The 22,634-nt window shown below is 34.2% G+C and overlaps 1 protein-coding gene across 1 annotated transcript in view; it reads left to right on the forward strand.

The window, feature by feature from the left end:
* The window catches only part of LOC123668055 (hydrocephalus-inducing protein-like), a 53,106-nt gene that overhangs the window by 14,404 nt on the left and 16,068 nt on the right, over positions 1–22,634 (forward strand). The window contains 43 exon segments of the mRNA XM_045601851.1: positions 499–648; positions 1,358–1,551; positions 1,686–1,951; positions 2,028–2,470; positions 2,541–2,751; positions 3,689–4,500; positions 4,576–4,746; positions 4,991–5,173; positions 5,389–5,598; positions 5,894–6,033; positions 6,157–6,298; positions 6,394–6,611; positions 6,682–6,831; positions 6,917–6,979; positions 7,045–7,142; positions 7,224–7,364; positions 7,461–7,667; positions 8,004–8,179; positions 8,322–8,554; positions 8,760–8,921; positions 9,002–9,042; positions 9,117–9,188; positions 9,290–9,489; positions 9,658–9,912; positions 9,989–10,223; positions 10,296–10,461; positions 10,545–10,676; positions 10,760–10,883; positions 10,967–11,135; positions 11,240–11,466; positions 17,894–18,093; positions 18,253–18,495; positions 18,579–18,758; positions 18,847–19,138; positions 19,218–19,466; positions 19,543–19,864; positions 19,934–20,076; positions 20,206–20,309; positions 20,560–20,744; positions 21,268–21,458; positions 21,873–21,982; positions 22,179–22,356; positions 22,503–22,613. Coding sequence (XP_045457807.1) covers positions 499–648; positions 1,358–1,551; positions 1,686–1,951; positions 2,028–2,470; positions 2,541–2,751; positions 3,689–4,500; positions 4,576–4,746; positions 4,991–5,173; positions 5,389–5,598; positions 5,894–6,033; positions 6,157–6,298; positions 6,394–6,611; positions 6,682–6,831; positions 6,917–6,979; positions 7,045–7,142; positions 7,224–7,364; positions 7,461–7,667; positions 8,004–8,179; positions 8,322–8,554; positions 8,760–8,921; positions 9,002–9,042; positions 9,117–9,188; positions 9,290–9,489; positions 9,658–9,912; positions 9,989–10,223; positions 10,296–10,461; positions 10,545–10,676; positions 10,760–10,883; positions 10,967–11,135; positions 11,240–11,466; positions 17,894–18,093; positions 18,253–18,495; positions 18,579–18,758; positions 18,847–19,138; positions 19,218–19,466; positions 19,543–19,864; positions 19,934–20,076; positions 20,206–20,309; positions 20,560–20,744; positions 21,268–21,458; positions 21,873–21,982; positions 22,179–22,356; positions 22,503–22,613 — 8,499 coding nt within the window.

Raw genomic sequence — 22,634 nt, forward strand, 5'->3', positions numbered from 1 at the left:
CTTTTGGGTAAAGATGGGATAAGTAGAATAACAGAATCTTTTTAAATTTGTTAACTTCAGCCTGCTCATGGCTTGATGTAGATAAAAAATGGTTATTTTAGTATTTTGCTATGTATTATCCACGGCGCGTTGGTGCAGCGGTCATAACTCTGGCTATTGCGCCAGCGGTCGCAGGTTCGATCAGCGCTCACGACAAAATAAAAATGTATTGGCCATGTAGATTTTTGTCATGGTCTGGGCGTTTGTGCTTGTGCATTGTGTGTTTTCGGACCCCCGACACAGAAAAAAAAATCCTGCTGGGGGCCGTTGAGTGTGAAGCGTTTATTTTATTATTTTGTTTCATTTTATTATATATGTTTAATTTTCATAAAATAAAGATATTAAATATTCCATTCCGTTTTTGAATGTTTGGATAGAAATTTTATTTATTAACTTAACCTTTTTTCAACCTTAACCACTATCTGCAATTGACACATTCACTTTCAACCTGGCGATCAGCTTAATCGCGATGGAAGATGGCAAATATCTCCAACAGAAGGACAAATAGAACCGGAATCAGAGACGGAGTTGAATGTAACTCTGTATTTAATAGATGCCGACAGTTATACGAACAAAGCCGTTATACAGTTGGAGAAAGTTAAAGACATAGTGAGTTTTGTTCATTTATGTGCAGCTTATTTATTATCAAAATCAAAAATATCTTTATTCATATAGGCTTCCAAAGTACCTTCGAATCGTCATTTTCAAATTAAAACTTTAACTATTTTTAAAAGTGAAGCTATCACTAGTTCGGAATGCAGATTATGCAGAAAAGAAAAGGCAAGAAACTACACAGTTACTCTTAAAAAATATATAACTGTGTTTTTATACTAATTTGGTAATATCTTGAATGAAATACAGCGTCACTAAGTCCACACATCTTTATCATCTGTGATTCTATGTTCCTGCACTAATTATTAAGCTTTAGCTTTTAATTCCTTTTTAATAAATATGAACTTTAAATTTATTCTCAGACGATTTCAACATCGTTAGTGGAATTTTGTTATACACGCGAATACCATAACCCAAAAAAGAGACGTTTACCTTGCGCAGTCGGAAACAGTTATGAATGTAAAAGGGAATAAAAGTAAATTATTTGGTTCACACTAAATATAATTCTGAACCAAATATTGTCTAACTACAAATGTCTTCCTTGAGCGAAAATTGAAGCTACCCAAACGTTCGTTTTCCTGCCCATCAACCGTCAACCGTTATTAAATAAATTATTTATATTTAAATGAAATATTTCACATTCAGGACATAACTTCATTTTTAGTAAACCCCTCATTTATGTATAATTTCAATGTGTAATTCTCAGCTAGTACCACTATCAGCGACTGGAGTTGGAACGAGTATTATAGTTGGTGATCTTAGAGATAGAGTGGTACTTGGTCGCCATTTCACAAAAATACCATTAAACTGCAAGGTGATAATAGAGAACTGTGGAACGCGCATGCATGCGCTGGAGTGGAGCGAACATTACAAAGCTCCTAAAACTAAACAACATGCTAGGTTAGTAGTTGTACAATTTTTTTTTTGTTTATGAATATTATCTACAAGTATATCTTGTAGTTTTGCCTCTTGCGTCTTCTTCCTATTATTGCTTGAAATAAAACTATAATATGCTGTGTTGTGTTTATTAGCAGTGGATTCTTTAATATGAATCCGCGAATATTTAAAATGGGACCAGGAGAAAAAATGGATTTGTCTATAACCGGTTTGTCTCATAAAGTGACGACTGTTAAAGAAATGTGGTACTTAGTGGGAAGTGTAGAAGGCATAAATAAGAAAGAGTTGCTTTTGGAGTGTCAGGTCGTTGCAGAATTCGTTGATCCGAAAATTGAAATGTCAGCGTCTGTTATTGAATTTCAATATGACTATGGTCCATACAGTGAATTTTATAAATTAACAGGTGCTTATTTATAATTGTTTTTGTAATTTGTTTTAATAATTTATAATAAAATAAAATAGTCAGTGAATTGTTTTAGATTTGGTTACGATTAAGAATGTGTCCAAATTACCCTTGAATTTCGAAATTAGCGTCAAGCCTCCGTTTGCGATTATTCAAAAGTATGGTTCTTACAAGATTAATCCGGAAGAAGAAGAGTTTTGTGGCTGTGTATGTTACAACGAATCTGATTTAAATATACCAAGTATTTTAAATGAGATTGGACCACGTCAATCGAAAATGTTTATAGATTACCTAACATCTAAACCAGTTGATCCTTCACGAAAAGGTCCTCTGCACTTCTTTCAAGATATTAACAAAATTAAGTGGGCCTTTAATCTTACGCATTTGATAGAGGAGCGCTTAGAAGACCAAGAAGTAATGAAAATTCAGATTTTATTCGACACGACGAAGCATTTGTCACTTAAGTCTCGAGTGTATTGTGATTTGATGAGAATTAAATTTAAAGGACATAAAAATAAAGTATGCGAATTACGAGAATAAATAATTTTTGTAATCTAACTTCGAAACATCAATCTTTTATGTTTTGTAGGATGCCATAAAACTTATAGGAAAGATTAACTTCCCCAACTTATCGGTCCTGTCTCCAAGAGTTGATTTTCAATGTGTTTTAAACGGAAGTATTGAAAGTAGAATTATTAAAATTCAAAACGTGACACCCCTTTTGGTTTGTTATAGATTCAACTGGAAGAAATGCAGTATCACATCAATAGTCAGTATCAGTGTTAACGTTATAAGACAAATTAATTTTTAACTGCCGTCGATGTTGAAAGCATAAATAACTCTTGTATTTAATAGACAATATGTAAGAACTATCGTTGTTTATTCACCTTACCTGATAGTAAGCGATTACCGTAGCTTATGGACGCATGAAACATTAAAGTATCGTAAGCACGTTGCCAACCTTACCCTCGACCCTCTCCAGGAACTCTGGTCACCTTATTCACTACAGTAGCACTCTACTTGAGAGTAGTATTCATTATTTAACTGTAAGGTTGAGGTACTACATCTCAACCTTAACCAACTAAAAAAATGTTGGTTATTTTTTATTTATTTATTTTATTTTAAAAATACATATTATTTACGATTTGAATATCTACATAATATTTTATATGGGAAGCGAGCGCGCTTTGCGGCGCCTGTCTGAGGCTAGCACACACCGCGCGCCCGACCACTAGGTACTTAATATATATCTTTAACATATACATACGGTCGTCTGTTCTTAAGATATATCCTGCTCAAAATCTGAAATAGCCCGTCTGAGGAAGCACCTCAACCTTACAGGAGATCACAGCTAAATAATACTGCTCTCATGTAGTCTTGTGTTTCTGTGGTGAGTAAGTCCGCCAGAGCTCCTAGGAATGATTCGGAGTAAGGTCGACAACGCGCTTGCGATGTTTCTGGTGCTCCAACTGTCTATTGGCCTGTGGTAATCGTTTACCATCAGGTGGGCTGGACGCTTGTTTGCCGATCTAGTAGTATAATCATAATAATAATAATAAAAGAAATATTTATTTTCCTAAACAGCCTGATATTTTCAAGACAATAAGTAATATTAGCGTTTACAAGACCTCTACAACAGAAACTCAACGTAGTGGTATGTTCAACTGTTTTATTTAGAATGATGAAAATATGTATCTTAAAGGTTCTATGTAATATTATATGTATCAAATCCAATAGATGGAGGAGAACTTCATGAAATTTTAGCGTGTCGAACTCCAATGGGATCAACCGTGGGTTTGACTACAGAGAAACACGGTAATGACAGTAAACCGATTATTCAGAATCTAATTGGTATTCATTCTGAAATTCCACATGAGAAAAATGATGAAGCAGACTTGTCCAAAAATATTATAATGAAGAAAATTGCACCTATGTTGGATACAAGATATGATTCCCGATTTGAGTGGATATATAAATTTCCAAAGGTTAATAAAGTATCGCATGTCAGAATAAATGACGTTTTCCAACTCGTGCCTCATTCTGGAATGTTAAAACCTGATGAAGTACAATATGTCAACATTATTTTTAGACCAAAATGTAATATAAATGTACGCGCAATTTTAGAATGCGAAGTATTAGGAGGACCACCGGAAAGTATTATCGTTAGTGGTCAAAGTTCTGAATTACTGTATAAAATAAATAATCATAAAATAAACTTTAAAATTCGTTCCTATAATGAAAATGCTACAGAGAAATTGTTAATAACAAATATAGCGCAATTGCCGTTTGAATATAAAACGTACGTAAATGAGCCAAGCCTAAAAAATAATCTGTACAGTAGGATTATCGACATAGTGCCCTCTGAACAAGTATTAGAACCAGAACAGGAAACAGAAATTAAAATTGAAATGAGACCCGGTGTAATGGGTTATTTCCACCGAATATTTATTTTAGAAATTGGCCATCTCCCTATATTACCAATTGAAGTTTTTGGATGGGGAGTGATTCCACAAGTGTATTTATCTTTACCAAGACCAGATATTTTACAGGTTAACTATTTGCAATTTAAATCATCTAATAAATGAAATGATTTGTTACTTTTACTTCTTCAACTCAAATTTCAGCTCGATGATGAATTGGGTTATCAAGCAATACCTACACTCACGTCTGATTATTTGGAAGCTATTCATGAAGTATTTTCTAAGTGTGCATCGGAACATTTGAATACACCTTTAGTAGAGGAATGCTTTGAAGATCCACATTTTCAATATGATTGGCATATATGTTCTGCTTGGGTAAATATTTAAAAAATTGTTTAAATATATTAAATAATCTAACATCACATTTATGTTTAAAATATTTTTTATTGATGATAAATTAAAGTTGTCACTTTATTTAATTTTGCGTCTATCAGCTAAAATAATAAAGATGGTAATACAAATATTGCTTTTGAGTTTTCGCATTTATTGAATGATTTCAAGACGTTGAAAAAATTATGTTGATAACGTAGGCACTTATTTAGGCGTTTTTTTATTTCAGGATGCATATCCTTCTATTATGGACATAGAATTGTCGATAGAAAGAATGCTAGCTACAAATTATATAACTTTACACCAAGAATTAATAAACACATTACAGACAACTTCAAAAATCGGACCCATTCCTGGTTTTAGCACGATACCTTACATGATTGACTATGGTGTTGTAATAACTGGTAGCACAGTAAGTTTATCTTTATTTAAACAATAAAGTGCTGTTTATTTTAATTTAGATCGCAACTGAACACAAATCATAAATATATTTTATAACGGACTCACTAACGTAAACATTTTTGTTTACTAAAATACATTTTTTCATGTTTTTTTTGGCTAAGTTGTTGTGAAAATTGCAACTAAAATTAAAATTCTTTTTAGTGTAAATATGCTCTTATATTATAGATTCAATGTAGTATTGAAGTTATTAACTATGGGCCTATAGTTACAAAGTTGCATATTGCAAAAGGAACGTATATTCCATCTTGGTTAGGATTAAAGCTATGTGGAAAATTGAGTCCCGGAGAAAGAGGAAAGCTTGAAGTTACATTTGCTCCAACATCAGCCGATATCACTGAGTTGGAGCAAAATGTCGAAACATCCTTTAATATAGAGGTAAATATCGTTAACGTACCTTTTTTTTTTTTTTATCAAATTGGTATAAATGGAATAGATCCCATAGACCTATCTTATTCGATATATTAATTTATCTGCCTAATTATTTATGGTAAAATATGAAACACTTATTACAAATTTCTATTATTTAGTTGTTTTTTTGATATCGGGATAAATCAATTAATTTAATTTAATTCGTCACTCTCCAAAGAATAAGAAACAAAGAAAATATGGATGCACTAAATATACCATTTATGTCTACATATTCTTACATTTTTATTATTTATTCTAAAAGGTTCCTTATGGAGTGACGATCCCAGTTCGGATTAAAGCTTTATGCGCAGTACCTTACTTAGCATCAAACGTCAACGAAATTGATTTTGGTTCAGTTAGATGTGGTGACAAAGTTGTATGCTCCATTTCTTTAAAAAATGTGTAAGACCACTCAGTCAATCTTAAAAAAATATATATATACATTGAATTACAATTATGACATTAGCTAATTTTAATACTTTAAAAAAAATGTCACGAAACGCAGATAAAAATTAAAATTTTTAGTGGAAAACCGACGTGCATCTGGTTTGTGACCTTAAAACTGAAATCTCCCGGATCCAACGTTATGACTGTTTATGATAGTTCTGGAAAATATGAACCTGGTGAAGGAGGCTGGTTAAGTATTGCTTTTAAGCCTACAATAGAGGTAATGTGTTTTATATTTACATTATTTTTTTTTTTGAAGATACCAAGGAAATATTAGCAAAAAAATACTGATAGTAATAATCGTTCCGTTTTCAGATGCTGTATGAGGGTATATTGATATTTAAATTTCATATGAACCCCAACAGATTAATCATACCCATAACTGGTCAAGGCATTGTACCTCAAGTGCACATTATTGGACCGAATGTCAGCTTCCCACCGACACTACCGTGGGCGGAAAGAAGTGAAATTTATTTTGGTTTAACGAATCCTTGTCCATTTCCCATTGAACTTATAATAGCTCATAGCGACAAGTAAAATACTTAAATTTATTTTGTTATTATTTTAATATAAAGCAAATACTATTGTTTAAATTCTTTACAGGCAATGGAAAGATGAAGAAGAAATATATCAATTACTTTATAAATATTACAATAAGCCTGAAGAGATGTTATTGCCAGCTGTAACTCCTGGATCTGGAATACCAGCAGAGATTGTCAACTTCTACAAGAAGTTTAGGGAAAGAGTGAAAAAGTTAGTTACGATTTCATAAGTTAGCTTCGACTGAATTGATCAAATGAAAAGAGTAAAATCAGTTGAATTATTAATGTTGTTTCAGGTGCAAAGACGAGGAAGCTCAATCTTCTAAGCCATCAACAGTTCGAGCTTCGGCTTCTTCACGGTAAGAGTCTACATACGTTATGATGTAAATGATTTACTTCGCTTAATAATTTATATTTAATGCAGGAAAACAAAAAGTCCAAAAAGCATTCCTAAAACAATTACAGCTTCAAAGGAAGCAGCAGCTCCAAAAATATGTCGGACTGAAAATGAAATTATAATGGGTTTAAGTATCTTGACACTAGTTTATTATTCTTTTTTTTAATTTATGTTTTAAAATTGGTATTTTATTAGATATATTACAGACGTTATTAAGGAAATGAAGGAAGAAAATATCGATCCATTACAAGAATGTTTGAAGATTTTTGACATTCCATCGACGGATAGTGGGACAGTTAAACGCTCTACTGGAATATTAATTTTTATGCACGGATCTCCTTGTGAAGGTTGTTATTTGTATTTTATTCTTCCTCTATTTACAATCTTCCTCTATTTACAATCAGAATAATTTGAGGAATTTAACGATAAAAAAATCAATTTAGAAATACAGTGTCAAGAAATGGCCTATACAATTGGTAAAGCTCTAGGACTGCCAACAATTAACGTAGACTCGTGCTTTGTTGAGGCTCTATGCGTTTGCAATTGTTCTGCGAAATGTGTGCTAATTCAAGCAATAAACGAAATGTATGAAATGTCACGTAAGAATGTAACAAAAACTGATTCTCAAGGAGAGGAAGCAGAAGCTGAAGGTATCTAAGGATAATAAAGACTGTCTGTAAAAAGTTTTTTTTTGACATCACATCATATAAAAAAAATTAAATCGTTATTTAAACTTCAAAAGTAGGTTATTTTAATTCACATCTAGTACTAGAAATGTTAATTATTATCTAAATCTTAATAAGTCCAGATAGATTCAGCTAAATGGCTACACTAGGGAACTCCAGTAGTGATGTATTAAATATAAGAAACTTTTATAGTTAATCTGCTATTAAACAGAATTTTATTCTAATTAAATAACAAATGTACGGACTATTTTAACTAATTATAAATTAATGTGATTTACATTATGTTTGCAGCTTCTTCAGATATAAACGATGATAACTTTGAAGTAATATTTAAGAAGATAGAATTTTTGGCTAGCAATAAAAATGTTACTCCGCGATCTAAAGTAAGCGATAAAAAGAAGAAAAGGTCGCCGACCTCTTCTGTTGTATCACACACCGCTGTAGGAGCAATTGGGTCTTCGACAATGTTTCAAATGGTAGAGAAATAAACATTACTAATTAATATTGCTTGTGACTACGATTTTCTGTCAATAATTATTTAGACCTATTTTCAATTATTTTAAATTTAATAATTCTATAAAAGTTCGATTATTAGGTATAGTAATGTAATTTTTACAGGATTTAGTACAAGAACTCTTGACAGAATTTTTTAAACTACCTAGATTCGATCGAGGCTTTGTAGTCGATACATTAACGAGTATCGTTATAAAAAATGCTCCTCTTGTTCTCACTACTGTAATTAAATGTAAAAACAGTATAAGGAATATCCACATGGTCTTGTGTCAGTCTGATTTTAATAAATGGGCTCAGGCATATGAAGAGAGTCAGAGAGATGCTGATTTAAATCATGAGTAAGTGAAATTTTATAAAAATGTTTTCTTAATATGTATCTTTTTATGAGTGATAACGCTTTTTTATATTTATTGACCATCGGAAGAAATTAACTTTTGCTCTTCATTATTTTTAACTAAAACTTGTAAATTACTAGTATCACAACTAATAATAATTTTATTTGTAAATTATTTAAATTATTTATTAGCGACGCGTATATTTTAGCGACGTGACCAAAATTTACGATGAAACAGAAATAGCTGATATTGTAAAAATTTTTGAAGATATGAACGGAGAAGAATTTGAAAATTCCAGTTCAGAACTAAAATATATTTATATAACATATGGATTGGAAGAAAGGCGTAACAAATATTACGAAAAAGTCGGGTACATAGTGAATTGCTTTTTATTTAGTTATGATTAGACTTAATGGTAATGGGTGCAATTCATTTTAATTTTTATTTCAGTCATCCTAAAGGTGTAATATCTAAAGATAAAAGTGCTCGAGGTAACTTGATTCTTTATTTTTAAATTCCTTACCAAAATATCGTCGCTTATTCAAATAAACAATAATTTTTTCAGATCACAGTAAATCAGTTTTAGCAATGGATAAATCAGAATCTAGAAAGAAAATTAAAAAAGATGATGTTAAAGGTAAGTCTGTAGAAAATAACTTTCATTAGAATTGATATGTAGATTTTTCATTCGTTCGTTGCTACTAACAAATTATCAATAATTTATAACTCCTGTTTTAGCAAAACCAACAAGTGAATACTTAAACATGAATATAAGGTACAACGAATATCTCAAAAATACATATGAAAATTTAATAAATATCGCAAACAATTGGGTGTTTGACCTCGGGGACGTCGGCAGTCCGTTATACGGTTTCAATGGACAATTACTTGGTTCTTCCCAAAAGAAAGTTAGGAGAAAATCTGAAGTACAAATACAGGTACAAAAAAAGTTCGGTACCATTATATGTCAGTATATAGTGTTATTTAAATATGTTTGCGTTAAAAGTCATAAATATCTTAATTTATTTGGAGAGATAAAATAAAATTGTAATGACTTGTGAATGATAAAAAAAAAACAATAATCCTATAACGTTCTGTTTTCACAGATTTCAGATGTCAGTTTTTCTGAAAGAGGATTTCCATTAACCATAGTAACATGTGCTTGTCTGCGGTATAAGCAGGCTTTGGTCAACATGTTCTCTAGATCAGTCCTCGTTCAAGACGCTCTTAAAGAAGAAGAAAAGTACGATATACTAAAATGTCCTGTTATTAAAAAAACATATTCTTTATTGTTACCTAAAATATTTCCAGTTATAATTCACGAAGAACCGTTACGTTGGTACTATTTAGATGAAGAACCGGTATGAAATATAGATTTTTATCTTATTGTGAAAAAAAATAACCTTTGTTAATATTAACTCATTTCTATTTTGATAGATCAAAAAGTGTGAGTGTAATCAGGTCAATGATTTAAATTTATTAGATGATACAAATCAAGATAACGTTTTAAATATATTATCGAAATGGCATTGTACTTGCGGTAAAAAGGTGACGTCCTCCCAAACATCTACAAGCGAAATACCATCTACTTCAATAGAAAGAGTATTGGTAGAAGAAAGTCAAATAGACGTAAACTATCCTTTACCTCTGCACAGTGTAAAATCGTTACCTGGTAATCGAATGTCTATGTCCGTTGTAAAAATAATTCAATGAAGAAGTTGTTTATAGTACCGGATTATTTTAGATCGCGATACACGTATAGTATTAAACCCTGGAGATCTGGTCAGGTGTAAATATACTTTTAGTCCTCAAGTTGAAGGAAATTTCAATGTAAGGAGATTTGTTGAAGTTAGTGGTTGGCCAGAATCACGTGTTGATATAACAGTATCTGGTATATGCGATCTCCCGAGGTATTTCAAAAATTTTACGAAACTACGATATTTATTACTATTAATAATTTATAAACTGATAAATTTTAATTTGTATTGACAAGGCTAGATAGGCGCCCAAAGAAAATGTTCGAAAACTTTGTGAGGAGAACTGCAGAAGATAAAGTTTACAAAGGCGCATATTTAGACGACCACAAACTGTTTGACTTTGGGCCTATATTTATTGGAAGTAACAGGTAAAGGATTATGAAATTTTACTACATAGAGATAGGTGTTCACATAATATTTAATTTGTTATTTTTTCGTAATTTTGGTACAGGATATATGAAGAAAAATACACAATAGACTTACGGAATGCTTCGTTGATAACAACAGATATAGAAATAGAGTTTATTGAGGAAACAACTATTTTTAAACTTGATAAAACTTTTATAAGTTTAGAAGTGAGTTGTATTTTAAATAAATCGATAACATACTCGTAACGTTGATTTTACCGTGGTTAAAATTTAAAACTGTTGCCTTGTAGCCAGGATGTCGAGGCAAGTTAGTATTAAAAGCCGCTCCGACTGAAGTCGGGACACATACAACGGTTTTAATGTTCTGCATCAAAGACAATCCTGAAATAGTTATGATAACAATAAACTGTAGCGGAGTAGTTCCTTATGTCGAAATTCTTCCACTAACTAAAATGATTGGTAAGTAATTTTACAATTAGAAATACATTTTAATGTTTAGTTTTATTTTAGTAATATTACTGCGTAGAAATCCTTATTATGAAAAATAGTTTAATACATTGCAGAGTTTGGAAAGCATTTGCTGTATCGTCGCGAAGATGATAGATTAATCGTGAAAAACGATTCTATTCTCCCCATTAAGTGGAAAATTCGCAATGCAGAAGATTTCGTAGAAGATTTTTTAATAGCTCAAAAGACCGGAGTAGTAGCGAGGAACGACAACCAGATTGTTCCAGTTACCTACATAGCTTCCAGAGTGGGCGTTATATCGAATAAAGCACTAACTATTGATGTTAGTTAAATTTATCTCGACCCGCTTTCGCAGTTTCTATTTAACTGTGTTCGAACTCTACTGTGAAAATTCAAATGTATTTAGAATCATGTCTGTTTCATTCACTAATACTTACTTACCCTTGAAAACACCTTGACTTCAAATTTAATTTAATACTAGCTGACTCGGCAAACGCTGTCTTGCCGCTAAGCGCTATTTAAAAATAGGGGTTGGTGGTAGAAGGGTGAAAATTTATGGGTGTATGTATTTTTCGACGCCAAATCATTATAAAATAAAAAATGAATAATTTCTCTAAAAATTAAAAAAAATTGGGGCTGACTACCCTTAACATTTAGCGGGATGAAAAATAGATGTTGTTCGATTCTCAGACCTACCCAATATGCACACAAAATTTCATGAGAATCGGTCAAGCCGTTTTGGAGGAGTTTAATTACAAAAACCGCGACACGAGAATTTTATATATTAGATAACTAGACGACTGGCCCTGCACTGACTCCGATAACAACGAATAATTTGTTGAATAACATGATTACTGTTTTAATGTCATTAAATGCTCTTACACAGTATAACTGTTGTAAAAAATAATAAAAATCGCGTTTTAGACCTAGTAATTAGCTCTCTGGTTATTTCCCAATTGAGCGAAAGCAAGGACCCTCTTTCCGGGATAGAAACATTACACCCTCCTATTGAGTTTTCCGTTAAAATTAACTTTCAGGAAAAGCTCGAATCTTGTATTGGGGCTAGGTTCCGCTTCTACAAAGCTGACTATGACAAAATTACAAGTGCCCTGAATAATATTCTTGGGAGAAGAAATTGTCGAGTTATGATTGCTGTTCTGAGAATTATCATTGCTAAACATGTGCCCAAATCCACAACACGGTCTAGTAAATATCCGCTATGGTTTTCTGCAGCACTGATAAAAGTCATCAATGAAAAATTTAAATATTGTAAAAATGGCAACCCTCGTGATTTAATTACTTTTAAGTTGCTCAGGGAGCGTTGCGAGAAGCTTCATAATCTAAACTATAAACTGTATTTGAATAGCCTGGAAACAACTTTGTCTTCAAACCCTAAACTTTTTTGGAGCTTTATCAAGCGCAAAAAGGGTAAGTCAATTTCCTATCCTGCCACGATGTCCTTAGATGGCGAAGTGGCTTCTTCCGGACCTGGACAGATATAATATCATAATAACGGTTCGTTATTAAACAGGTTTTTTATTTTTGTTGGCGTCCTGTCGTGTTGGCGCATTGGCACGTTGGCATGTTGGCGCATTGGCGTGTTGGCGTGTTGGCATGTTGGCACATTGGCGTGTTGGCGTGTGGCGTGTTGGCGTATTGGCACATTGGCGTGTTGGCGCATTGGCGTGTTGGCGTGTTGGCGTATTCGCGTGTTGGCGTATTGGCACATTGGCGTGTTAGCGTGTTGGCGCATTGGCGTATTGGCGTGATGGTGTATTGGCGTGTTGGCATGTTGGCGTGTTGGACTGTTGGCGTGTTGGCGTGTTGGCGTATTGGCGTGTTGGCATGTTGGCGTGTTGGCGTATTGGCGTGTTGACCTGTTGGTGTGTTGGCGTATTGGCGTATTGGCACATTGGCGTGTTGGCGTATTGACATGTTGGCGTATTGGCGTATTGGCATGTTGGCGTGTTGGCGCATTGGCGTATTGGTGTGTTGGCGTGTTGGCGTGTTGGCACATTGGCGTGTTGGCGCATTGGCGTATTGGCGTGTTGGCGCATTGGCGTATTGGCGTGTTGGCGTATTGGCACATTGGCGTGTTGGCGCATTGGCGTATTGGCGTGTTGGCATGTTGGCGTGTTGGCATGTTGGCGTGTTGGACTGTTGGTGTGTTGGCGTATTGGCGTGTTGACCTGTTGGTGTGTTGACCTGTTGGTGTGTTGGCGTATTCGCACATTGGCGTGTTGGCGTATTGGCGTGTTAACGTATTCGCGTATTGGCGTGTTGGCGTATTGGCGTGTTGGCGTGTTCGCGTATTGGCACATTGGCGTGTTGGCGCATTGGCGTAATGGCGTATTGACCTGTTGGCGTGTTGGCGTGTTGGCGTATTGGCACATTGGCGTGTTGGCGTGTTGGCGCATTGGCGTATTGGCGTGTTGGCGTATTGGCGTATTGGCGTGTTGACGCATTGGCGTATTGGCGTATTGGCGTGTTGGCGTGTTGGCGTGTTAGACTGTTGACGTGTTGGCGTGTTGGACTGTTGGCGTGTTGGCGTATTGGCACATTGGCGTGTTGGCGCATTGGCGTATTGGCGTGTTGGCGTGTTGGCGTATTGGCATGTTGACGTGTTGGAGTGTTGGGGTTTTGGCATGTTGCGGTGTTGGGGTGTTGGGGTGTTGGCGTATTGGCGTGTTGGCGCATTGGCGTGTTGGAGTGTTGGCGTGTTGGCGTGTTGGAGTGTTGACGTGTTGGAGTTTTGGTATGTGGCGTGTTGGCGTATTGGCGTGTTTAAGTTAAGCGGACAATAAAAAAAATGTCGATGTTTCCGATTTTAGTAATTTTCCAATATGCAATGAAACAAAAGTAATGAATGAAAACGATTGCTAACGGGCGTCAGATGTAGCCCGGACGACGACCACTGACTACTGCGCTCAGTCAGGTGTTATACACATTATATAATTTATATGTAGAAAGCCGGTAGAGATAATTCTAGAAGAAGTCTCTTACAGCTAACCTGCGGTAGTTGTTTTATTTATTTTTTATTTTATTACTGGACTTTCATTTGGACAAAATCTCTGTGTTGTTACGGCAATAAAATATATAGCCGCCCCCTATCTTCCCGTGGATGTCGTAAGAGGCGACTAAGAGATAACACAGTTCCACTACCACCTTGGAACTTAAAAAGCCGACCGGTGGCGGGATAACCATCCAACTGCTGGATTTAAAATACACAGGCTGAAGACGGACAGCAGCGTCTTCGGTGCGACAAAGCAAGCCCTGCGGTCACCAATCCGCCTGCCCGCCGTGGTGACTATGGCAAACACACATGAGGAGCTTGTACTTGGCCTATGTCCAGCAGTAGACTGTATCAAGCTAAAGTGAAGATGATGATTATGATAATGAACACGGAATCGACTATCTCTTTAAGCGTTATATCAAGTCAGTCAGTCAGTCCACTGCTGGACAAAGGTCTTACTGAGTTTGCGCAAGACATCCCGCTTTTCTGCAATATAACAATATATTTATATATAATTTAGCTGTGCCCGCGGCTTCGCCCGCGTTTAAATCAGTGAGTCACAAAGTTTTCCCGGCAAACTTCCAGTGAAACTCAAAATCTCATCAAAATCGGCTTAATCGTTCCGTAAACCTTCCTCTTGAAGCATCCTTTTTTAAAACCGCATGAAAAGTCGTTCAGTAAATTTTGAGGGAATCGATCACATACACTTGGGGACTTATTGTAATAATACACTAACTGTTGCCCGCGACTACGTTTGCGTGGTTATGAAGATATGCATTACTATCAAGATGTTTAAGCAAATTATTTTTTTTATTTCAGTCACTTGAAATGCTAATCACGCTGAGTAATTTTTTAAAAGGCTCAATTTAGTATAATTTATTAGTTATTTTTATAAAACCTCTCTATACACCACATTTTTAGTTTTATTTTCAGGCTGCAGTATAAATAACCTAGTAGGCGAAATTATAGCTGCTGTATATGTTTCATACAAACTATCAACCCCAATCAAACGCCCTTAGCAGTGGAATATCAAAAAATCCGTTCTTAGCGGACGTCTACTAACTATAATCTACCTCCCTGCTAAATTTCATCTTTGTCCATCCTGGATGGATGGACCATCCAGCGGTTTTTAAGTTCTCGTGATGAGTGAGTCAGTGACCTTTCTTATTTATATTTATAGATTACGATGCATTATTTGGACTCCTTTTTACCATCTATAGAGCATACATTTTAAATTTCGTCTCTTACTTTAAAAACATAGGCCTTTCATACAATCTCCGACCCCCGTTTTATCCTCTTAGGTGTCGAGTTTCGTAAAATTCGTTCTTAGCAGATGTTTACGTCCTATACAAAACCTACTTGCCAAATTTCAAGTATGTAGGTGTTATAGTTTCGGAGATTTCTTGATGAGTGAGTCAACCTACCATCCCCCGTTTTAACCCCAAAAGGGAGTTGGTTTCTAAAGATACATTATTTGGACACCTACTCACCATTCTATAGAGCATACATTTTAAGTTTCAAGTCTCTTACTTCGAAAACATAGGATTTTCATACAAACATCCAACCCCCGTTTTACCCCCTTAAGGATCGAGTTTCGTAAAATCCGTTCTTAGCAGATGTCTACGCTCTATAAGGAACCCACCTGCCAAATTCCAAGTTTGTAGGTGTTATAGTTTTGGAGATTTCGTGATGAGTGAGTCAACCTACCATCCCCCGTTTTAGCCCCAAAAGGGAGTTGATTTCTAAATATACATTATTTGAACACCTTCTCATCATTTATATCCCTTCTTAGCGGATGTTTACGTCCTATAAGGAGCCTACCTGCCAAATTTCAAGTTCGTAGGTGTTATAGTTTCGGAGATTTCGTGATGAGTGACCTTTCGCTTTTATATATATTATAGATTATAGCTTATAGATAGATAGATATAGATTAATACATGTATGTTATATTACATTTATACGAGGGAGCGTTTTTATGTTCGCGGAATGAAGGGTAAGGGGTTGAAATAAAAAAACCAAATTATTTTTCCGTTTCAATATATTCACCTGCAAGACGGACACATTTTTCAGATCTTTCAATTAATTTATTTATACCCTCTATAAAAAAATATTTTGTCTTTGTCCTCAAAATACGCTGAAACTGCCTCCTTAACTTCATCATCGGTGGTAAATTTTTTACCCCGCAGCTCTTTCTTCATTTTTGGAAAGAGGTAATAATCACTCGGGGGCAGGTCTGGGCTGTAGGGTGGGTGGTTCAAAATATCGAAGCCCACTTTAAACAGGGCAGCCAACGCAACGCGTCTCTTGTGGACAGGCAAAAACAGCACACCTTTCGTCAATTTTCCCTGTCTTTTCTGTTTAATGGCTTCTTTTAATCGCTCTAATATTGAAGCCTAGTATTCTCCGGTTATTGAAACACCTTTATCTTTATAATCGATCAATAATATTCCTTCTGAGTTCCAAAAGACCGTTGCCATGAGTTTCCCAGCTGACTGTGACACCTTAAACTTCTTGGGGGGTGCTGTGCCCTTTTTATGCCACTGCATAGAGTCTTGTTTCGACTCAGGTTCATAATGATGAACCCAAGTTTCGTCTTCAGTAACAATTCGACTCAATACACCATCCTTGTCTTCATTGCAGAGGTCCAAAAATGCACGTGAACACTCTACGCGTTGTTGTTTTTGCGGCGGCGTGAGCATTCTCGGTACCCATCTTGCGTTGACCTTAGTCATGCCAAGATGATCGTGCAGGATTTTAAAACTGGTTGTATCGGATACGCCAACCATTTCTGCGAGTTGTTTCTTCTTTAGTCGAGCATCGTTGAGTACAAGTTTTTCGACTTTTTGGATAAGTTCTGGCGTGGTCGCCTCGATGCTCCTGCCCGGCCTCGGGTCGTCTTCCAGGGATTCCCTTCCTTTTTTAAACAAACTGTGCCACTTGTACACCATAGTTTTTCCTGGACAAGAGTCACCGTAAACCGATGACATCTCATCCATTATGGTCGCAACTGATTTTCCTTGCTTGGTAAGGAACTTTATAACGGCACGATATTCGGTTTTTTCCATATTTCACTTTTCGATCGATTACGATCCTAATGAGCCTAATTACCCCCCTCCAACCCTCTCATTCCGCGAACTTAAAAACGCACTTCGTATATTAACTAGCTGCCTAGACAGACTTTGTTCTGTCAATAGTTAGTATAAAATAAATGTAACGTTTTCCGAGTGATGACTTTAATTTTTTTTTATTATAAAAGCCTGTGGGACTTAAGGAACATATAAAAAAAATTAGCGGAATCGGTCGAGTCATTCTCGAGTTATGCGCTTAGCAACATTCATTTTTATTTATATAAGAAGATCTAATATAAATATATAAAATTCTCGTGTCGCGGTGTTTGTAGTTAAACTCCTCCGAAACGTCTTGACCGATCATCATGAAATTTTGTGTGCATATTGGGTAGGTCTGAGAATCGGCCAACATCTATTTTTCATACCCCGAAGTTATAAGGGGGGACTTAAGGGGGTTAATAACATATATTGCAAAACAAACGTTTGCGGGGTCAGCTAGTAATAAAATAAACAAAAATTATAAATCCTAGCACTTGTTATGTCAACTGTTAGTCCACATTGAACTTGTAATATTTGTTATAATTTATGGGTTCTTATAGGCAAAACCTAGGTACAAAGTTTTTTTTTCTCTAAGCCATTAAAAATATTAAGGGGAAGTAAGTTTTTAGATATATGACGCAGAAGGTCGCGGAGATCCAATGTTAACAGATTCTTTATTTTTGTCTGCCGAATGCTATGATGTGATGGTGGAATGTGCTCACGAGAACCCCAGTGAGAACTTCCTTAACTACGGCAATGTTAAAGTTAACTCGACTGCCTATCGAGAGATGTATTTATTAAATAGAGGAAGATATAATGTCTACTACAAGTTAGTGCACAGAATTTAACGTTATTGAATATTTATTTTCAAGTACATCACAAAATAATCTTTCGTCTAAATATTGATGTGACTGTAAAAGGACTTTTGCAAATATATTTCAAAAGTTGTAATCTGCGTACAAACAATTCATTATTATTGTTGTTCTAGATTAAAAAAAGTAAAAAATTTCCCTGAACCGTCTTTACTGCGATCGTTTGACGCTACACCAGAATATGGTATAATCCCACCATCGTTAAAACTCGTAACTATAGAATTTGAATGTACTCCTACAACGTCCATAAATTTGATAAACGTACCTGCGTATATTTGCTCGCTATTGGATGGCAGCAAGAAGCAGGTCGTTGTTGCAAAATTTCCAGTTTGTGTTACAATCGCGTCTTTTTACAACACGTAAGTTCAGTTATATTGTACAGATGTATGATAGTTTACTTTTCTATTAATACTTCATACATGTTTTTGAAAATATTTTTTAGCTTTACGTTGTTTCCTCTTGGAGAATTAAATTTCCACATAATTCCCGTGGGAAGTGGAGTAACAAGAGAGGTTATTTTAAACAATACAAGCAAATGCCCCATCACTTACGAAATAATTCTTCCGCCAAAATATAGAATCAATCCAGAAGACCAACCACAGACTAAATTAAAAGATAATAAGTGAATTACTTTTTAACTCTTTACTTATTTTACATTTAGTTTTGTTGAAGTTTTTAATTAATTTAATTAATCCATTATTATTTAACAGATTAAAGAATCCTCCATTAAAATGTGGAAATTTTCTTATCGTAAACGATGATAACCTTCTTGCGCCTGGCACTAGTAGGACTCTACAGATACAATTTTTTGCCACGTCTGCCACAACATTTGAGGAAACAATTAATTTTATAATAAGCGATACTTGCCCCGCTGAGTGTCAAGGAGTCCCGTTGAAACTCGTTGGAACTGGAGCAATGCCAACGTTAGATCTTTGGAATTTGGAAACGACTTTCCGTGAACATTTGATAGTCAAAAATCTTTTGGAATATAAAGTTCATGAGGTGCCGAATATTGCACATAAATTAAAAATAAAACATGAGTTTACTTAGTGTTTAAACTAATAACATAAATATGTTTTAGTCGTCTCCTCATTGCGTATTTGTTGAAGATTCTGTTACGCTGCACTTTTTCTGTGTCACTGTAAATTCAAGATATGTGGCTATTCTTGATCTTTATAACAGTGGTTTAGTTGCATGTGCATTGACCATGAAACTGCATTATCAGAGTAATTCTAGTCCAGACATATTTTCACTGGATAAATATCAAACTCACATTGAACCATTGTCACACAAAAATTTAGGTATTATATTCACACCTAAAGCTCTAGAGGTAATAATAAAATTCTTAATCTTATAATGTATTTTATGTGTATTTTAATAAGTTTTCACTATATAATTATTTTTAGGAATATAGGGCAGTTTTAGAAATTAGACTAAAATTATTACAAAATCAAGAAAAGTCTTTTAAGCTTTGTTTGATTGGTGAAGGTGTAATACCGAGGGTTGGTTTGATTACTCCAAATTTGAGACATCAAAGATTGGCAGTACTACGTTTTCCTATTACTTGCTTAGGTTCAATATCATACAAAGAAATAACTTTTAAAAATATCAGTTCAGTGCAAGCTGTAGTCTTAGCAGATGTATTATTTCCAATCAATGAGGATCGGTCTATATTTTGGCTAACTTCAGCACCAGTTAGCGATCACATGGTTATTTTGGGAAACAATGGTAAACATATGCTTAGTTGTATGCATTTTATCTTGATGTAATATTGTTTTAAACAGTTAAGTTTTTCAGATGATATGAATACAACAATGAAGGTTGTTTTGAAGCCAGATGAAACTGCAACGTTATATGTTCACTATAACCCTAGTAAAAAAGGAAGGACATCTTGCGATATCAAATTTACAATTTTTGAAAATCCTTACGAATATTTTACGGTTAATAAGCATTTAGTTTTAATACAGTTATAAATTTAGTGAAAGTTTTTTATGTGTAAATGTTTTTGTTTACTATTTACAACTACCTTTCAATTTCTTATTTGTATATTTAAATAAATAATACTTCAGGTTCTGTGTGAAGCGGAGGCGTTTATGGAAGATGTCATATTGTTAGGATTGGAGATGCTCTCTATGGACATCGATTTAGATGCTTATAAAGCTTCTGCTGATGGGTAAATTACAAGAGTTTCTTAGAAGAGAAAAGTAGAACTTTTTGTTATCTATCGGAACGATGAAATAATATAATTAATTAATAATTAAATGAGCTAAATTAATTCCATCTGAATAGTTATTAAATTCTAAGTGTATTGGTTATGATAATTATTTTGTAATGTGCAGCGTTTTTTGAAAAAAAAAAAAACATAGTTCGTCAAAACTTTATCTTGTGATGAAACTTGATGAAATTATCTCTATTATGAAAAGGACCTTGTCAACGGTGTCAACTATGGATAGTAGTAGGAAGAAAAGTAGAAGTGCACCAATCGAGAAGAGAAAATCCAGACAACTTGTAAGCAAGAGGGCTAAAAAAGCATCACAAGCATCTGTGAAAGCAAGTGATACGGCAACGAGCTTCGAACACTCCCTACTCAAATATGTCTTGAACTTTGGTTTGTTATCAATAGTTTTTATTTTGAACTATAGTTGAATCCGGCGGATTTCATTTTTCATATTTTTGTTTTGGTGATTTTATCGATTGATTTTTATTTATTTATTTATTTATTAATACTTTATTGCACAATATATTAAAGAATCGTACAAAAGGCGGGCTTAATGCTAAAAGCATTCTCTACCAGCCAACCTTAGGACGTACAAGAGCAGAGATTTTAATTTCTTTTTAATATAAACCTTGTCCTGACAATGACGAACACAAAAAAAGAATTATACAATTGTTTGGAATTTATATGCGTTTATATGTTTCGACGATTCAAATACATTGTATAGAAAAAATGATTTAAAAAGTAATGGAAAATATGTTGTAATGACAAGCCAGAGAAAATTATGATTACACCTACATCATGATACATAAATTAGTCTCTAAATTACTTTGTTATTTCTTTGAAATGTTCAAATAAATACTCTTATTTTTAAGTTAGTTTTTATAAATCCTAATGGCGACGTTATGGCATTCAGGTGGCTGTGAACTGTGTGTTATTCATAGACGATCCGTGATTATGGTAAACAATTCCGAGAAAGTATATAAGTTTAAATGGGATGCCGTTGAACACATCATTGTAAAGCCGTCTGTTGGTTTTATATCGCCGGGAGAAGAGAAGGATATAGAGATAGTCTTCTTCTGTCCACAACCAGTTGTAATAAAAAAGGTAGATTAATCATTTTAAAGTGAAAACATATTTATTCTACAATACGAAGTATTTTATATTACTGTTAGTTGAAAAGCAAAGCTTTGATAAGGTTTTGTAAATAATAGTTTCGACATGCGTGCATTCTGACGACGTTATGAGCCAAGGTGCAATTTCGCTAGGAGACTCCCTGAGGACGAACGTTCATTCTGTGCTCTAACGAGTTTCGATTTTTTATGGCTGGGTCTCAATAATTTTCCAATGGAAAGGCTGCAAGGACAAACAGTGACACGTTAAAAAATGGCAACTGCTTAGCGCAATCTCTCCACAACTTCGTTTTCTTAGTTGTGGGAGCTAATTAGGTGTAGGCTTCAGTGTGTAAAATAGAGAGCAAGTTTTAATGGTTAAGATTAATTTTAAAATTAAATTTTACAGGAATTTTTAAATTTAACCTGTGTTGCCATAAGTGACGACTTTTTCACTTTGGATATCAAAGCAAGTACATGGGATAATCGGCAAACTGTTACAATTTTCGAACACAATGGGTAACTTTTTCTAAATCTTTGTTGTATAAGGATTTTAAAGGAATGTAATTAAGATGATTTTTTAAGAAATTTTTATTTCTTTATGTATCGAAATTTTATTGTCTTTTTGGAATGTTACTTGAATATTTTTTTAATTTTAGATTTCGACGAAATAGACATATTTCTAGTTTATTTCGAACTATTTTCTTTCTTACAGAGAAGTAGATCTAAATGAAAGATATGAAGCCAGTGTTAATGAACAGACTAATTTGACTCCTGGATATTTATCGGATGTTATTCAAATGGTTGTTATTTATTCTGCCACCACGGAGTACACTAAATATTTGTGCGATTTAGAAGGAGAAATGAATATTCAGGACACCTTTATTTATCAGGTCAGTTCTCGGTTTTTATACAAATTGCAATTTTTTTTAATCGTTTTCTAGAATTTAAATTATTCTTATAGATTCACTTATTTTTTGGCAAAATAGTAGTATTTTTTATTAGTTCTTATTTAATTAGTAATGAAAACTCTTTTTAGATACGAACATTCACTTTCAAAGCAGAAAACATTGGTAAAGTTCCAATGAAAATTACATGGAACTTTATGATAGATGACGAGTATCCGGCTAGAATTGATAAGTTAAATAACGTAAGTACTTTCAATCTCTAA

Source organism: Melitaea cinxia, chromosome 3 (assembly GCF_905220565.1).
Source record: "Melitaea cinxia chromosome 3, ilMelCinx1.1, whole genome shotgun sequence".
In the NCBI taxonomy this organism is placed as follows: Eukaryota; Metazoa; Arthropoda; class Insecta; order Lepidoptera; family Nymphalidae; genus Melitaea; species Melitaea cinxia.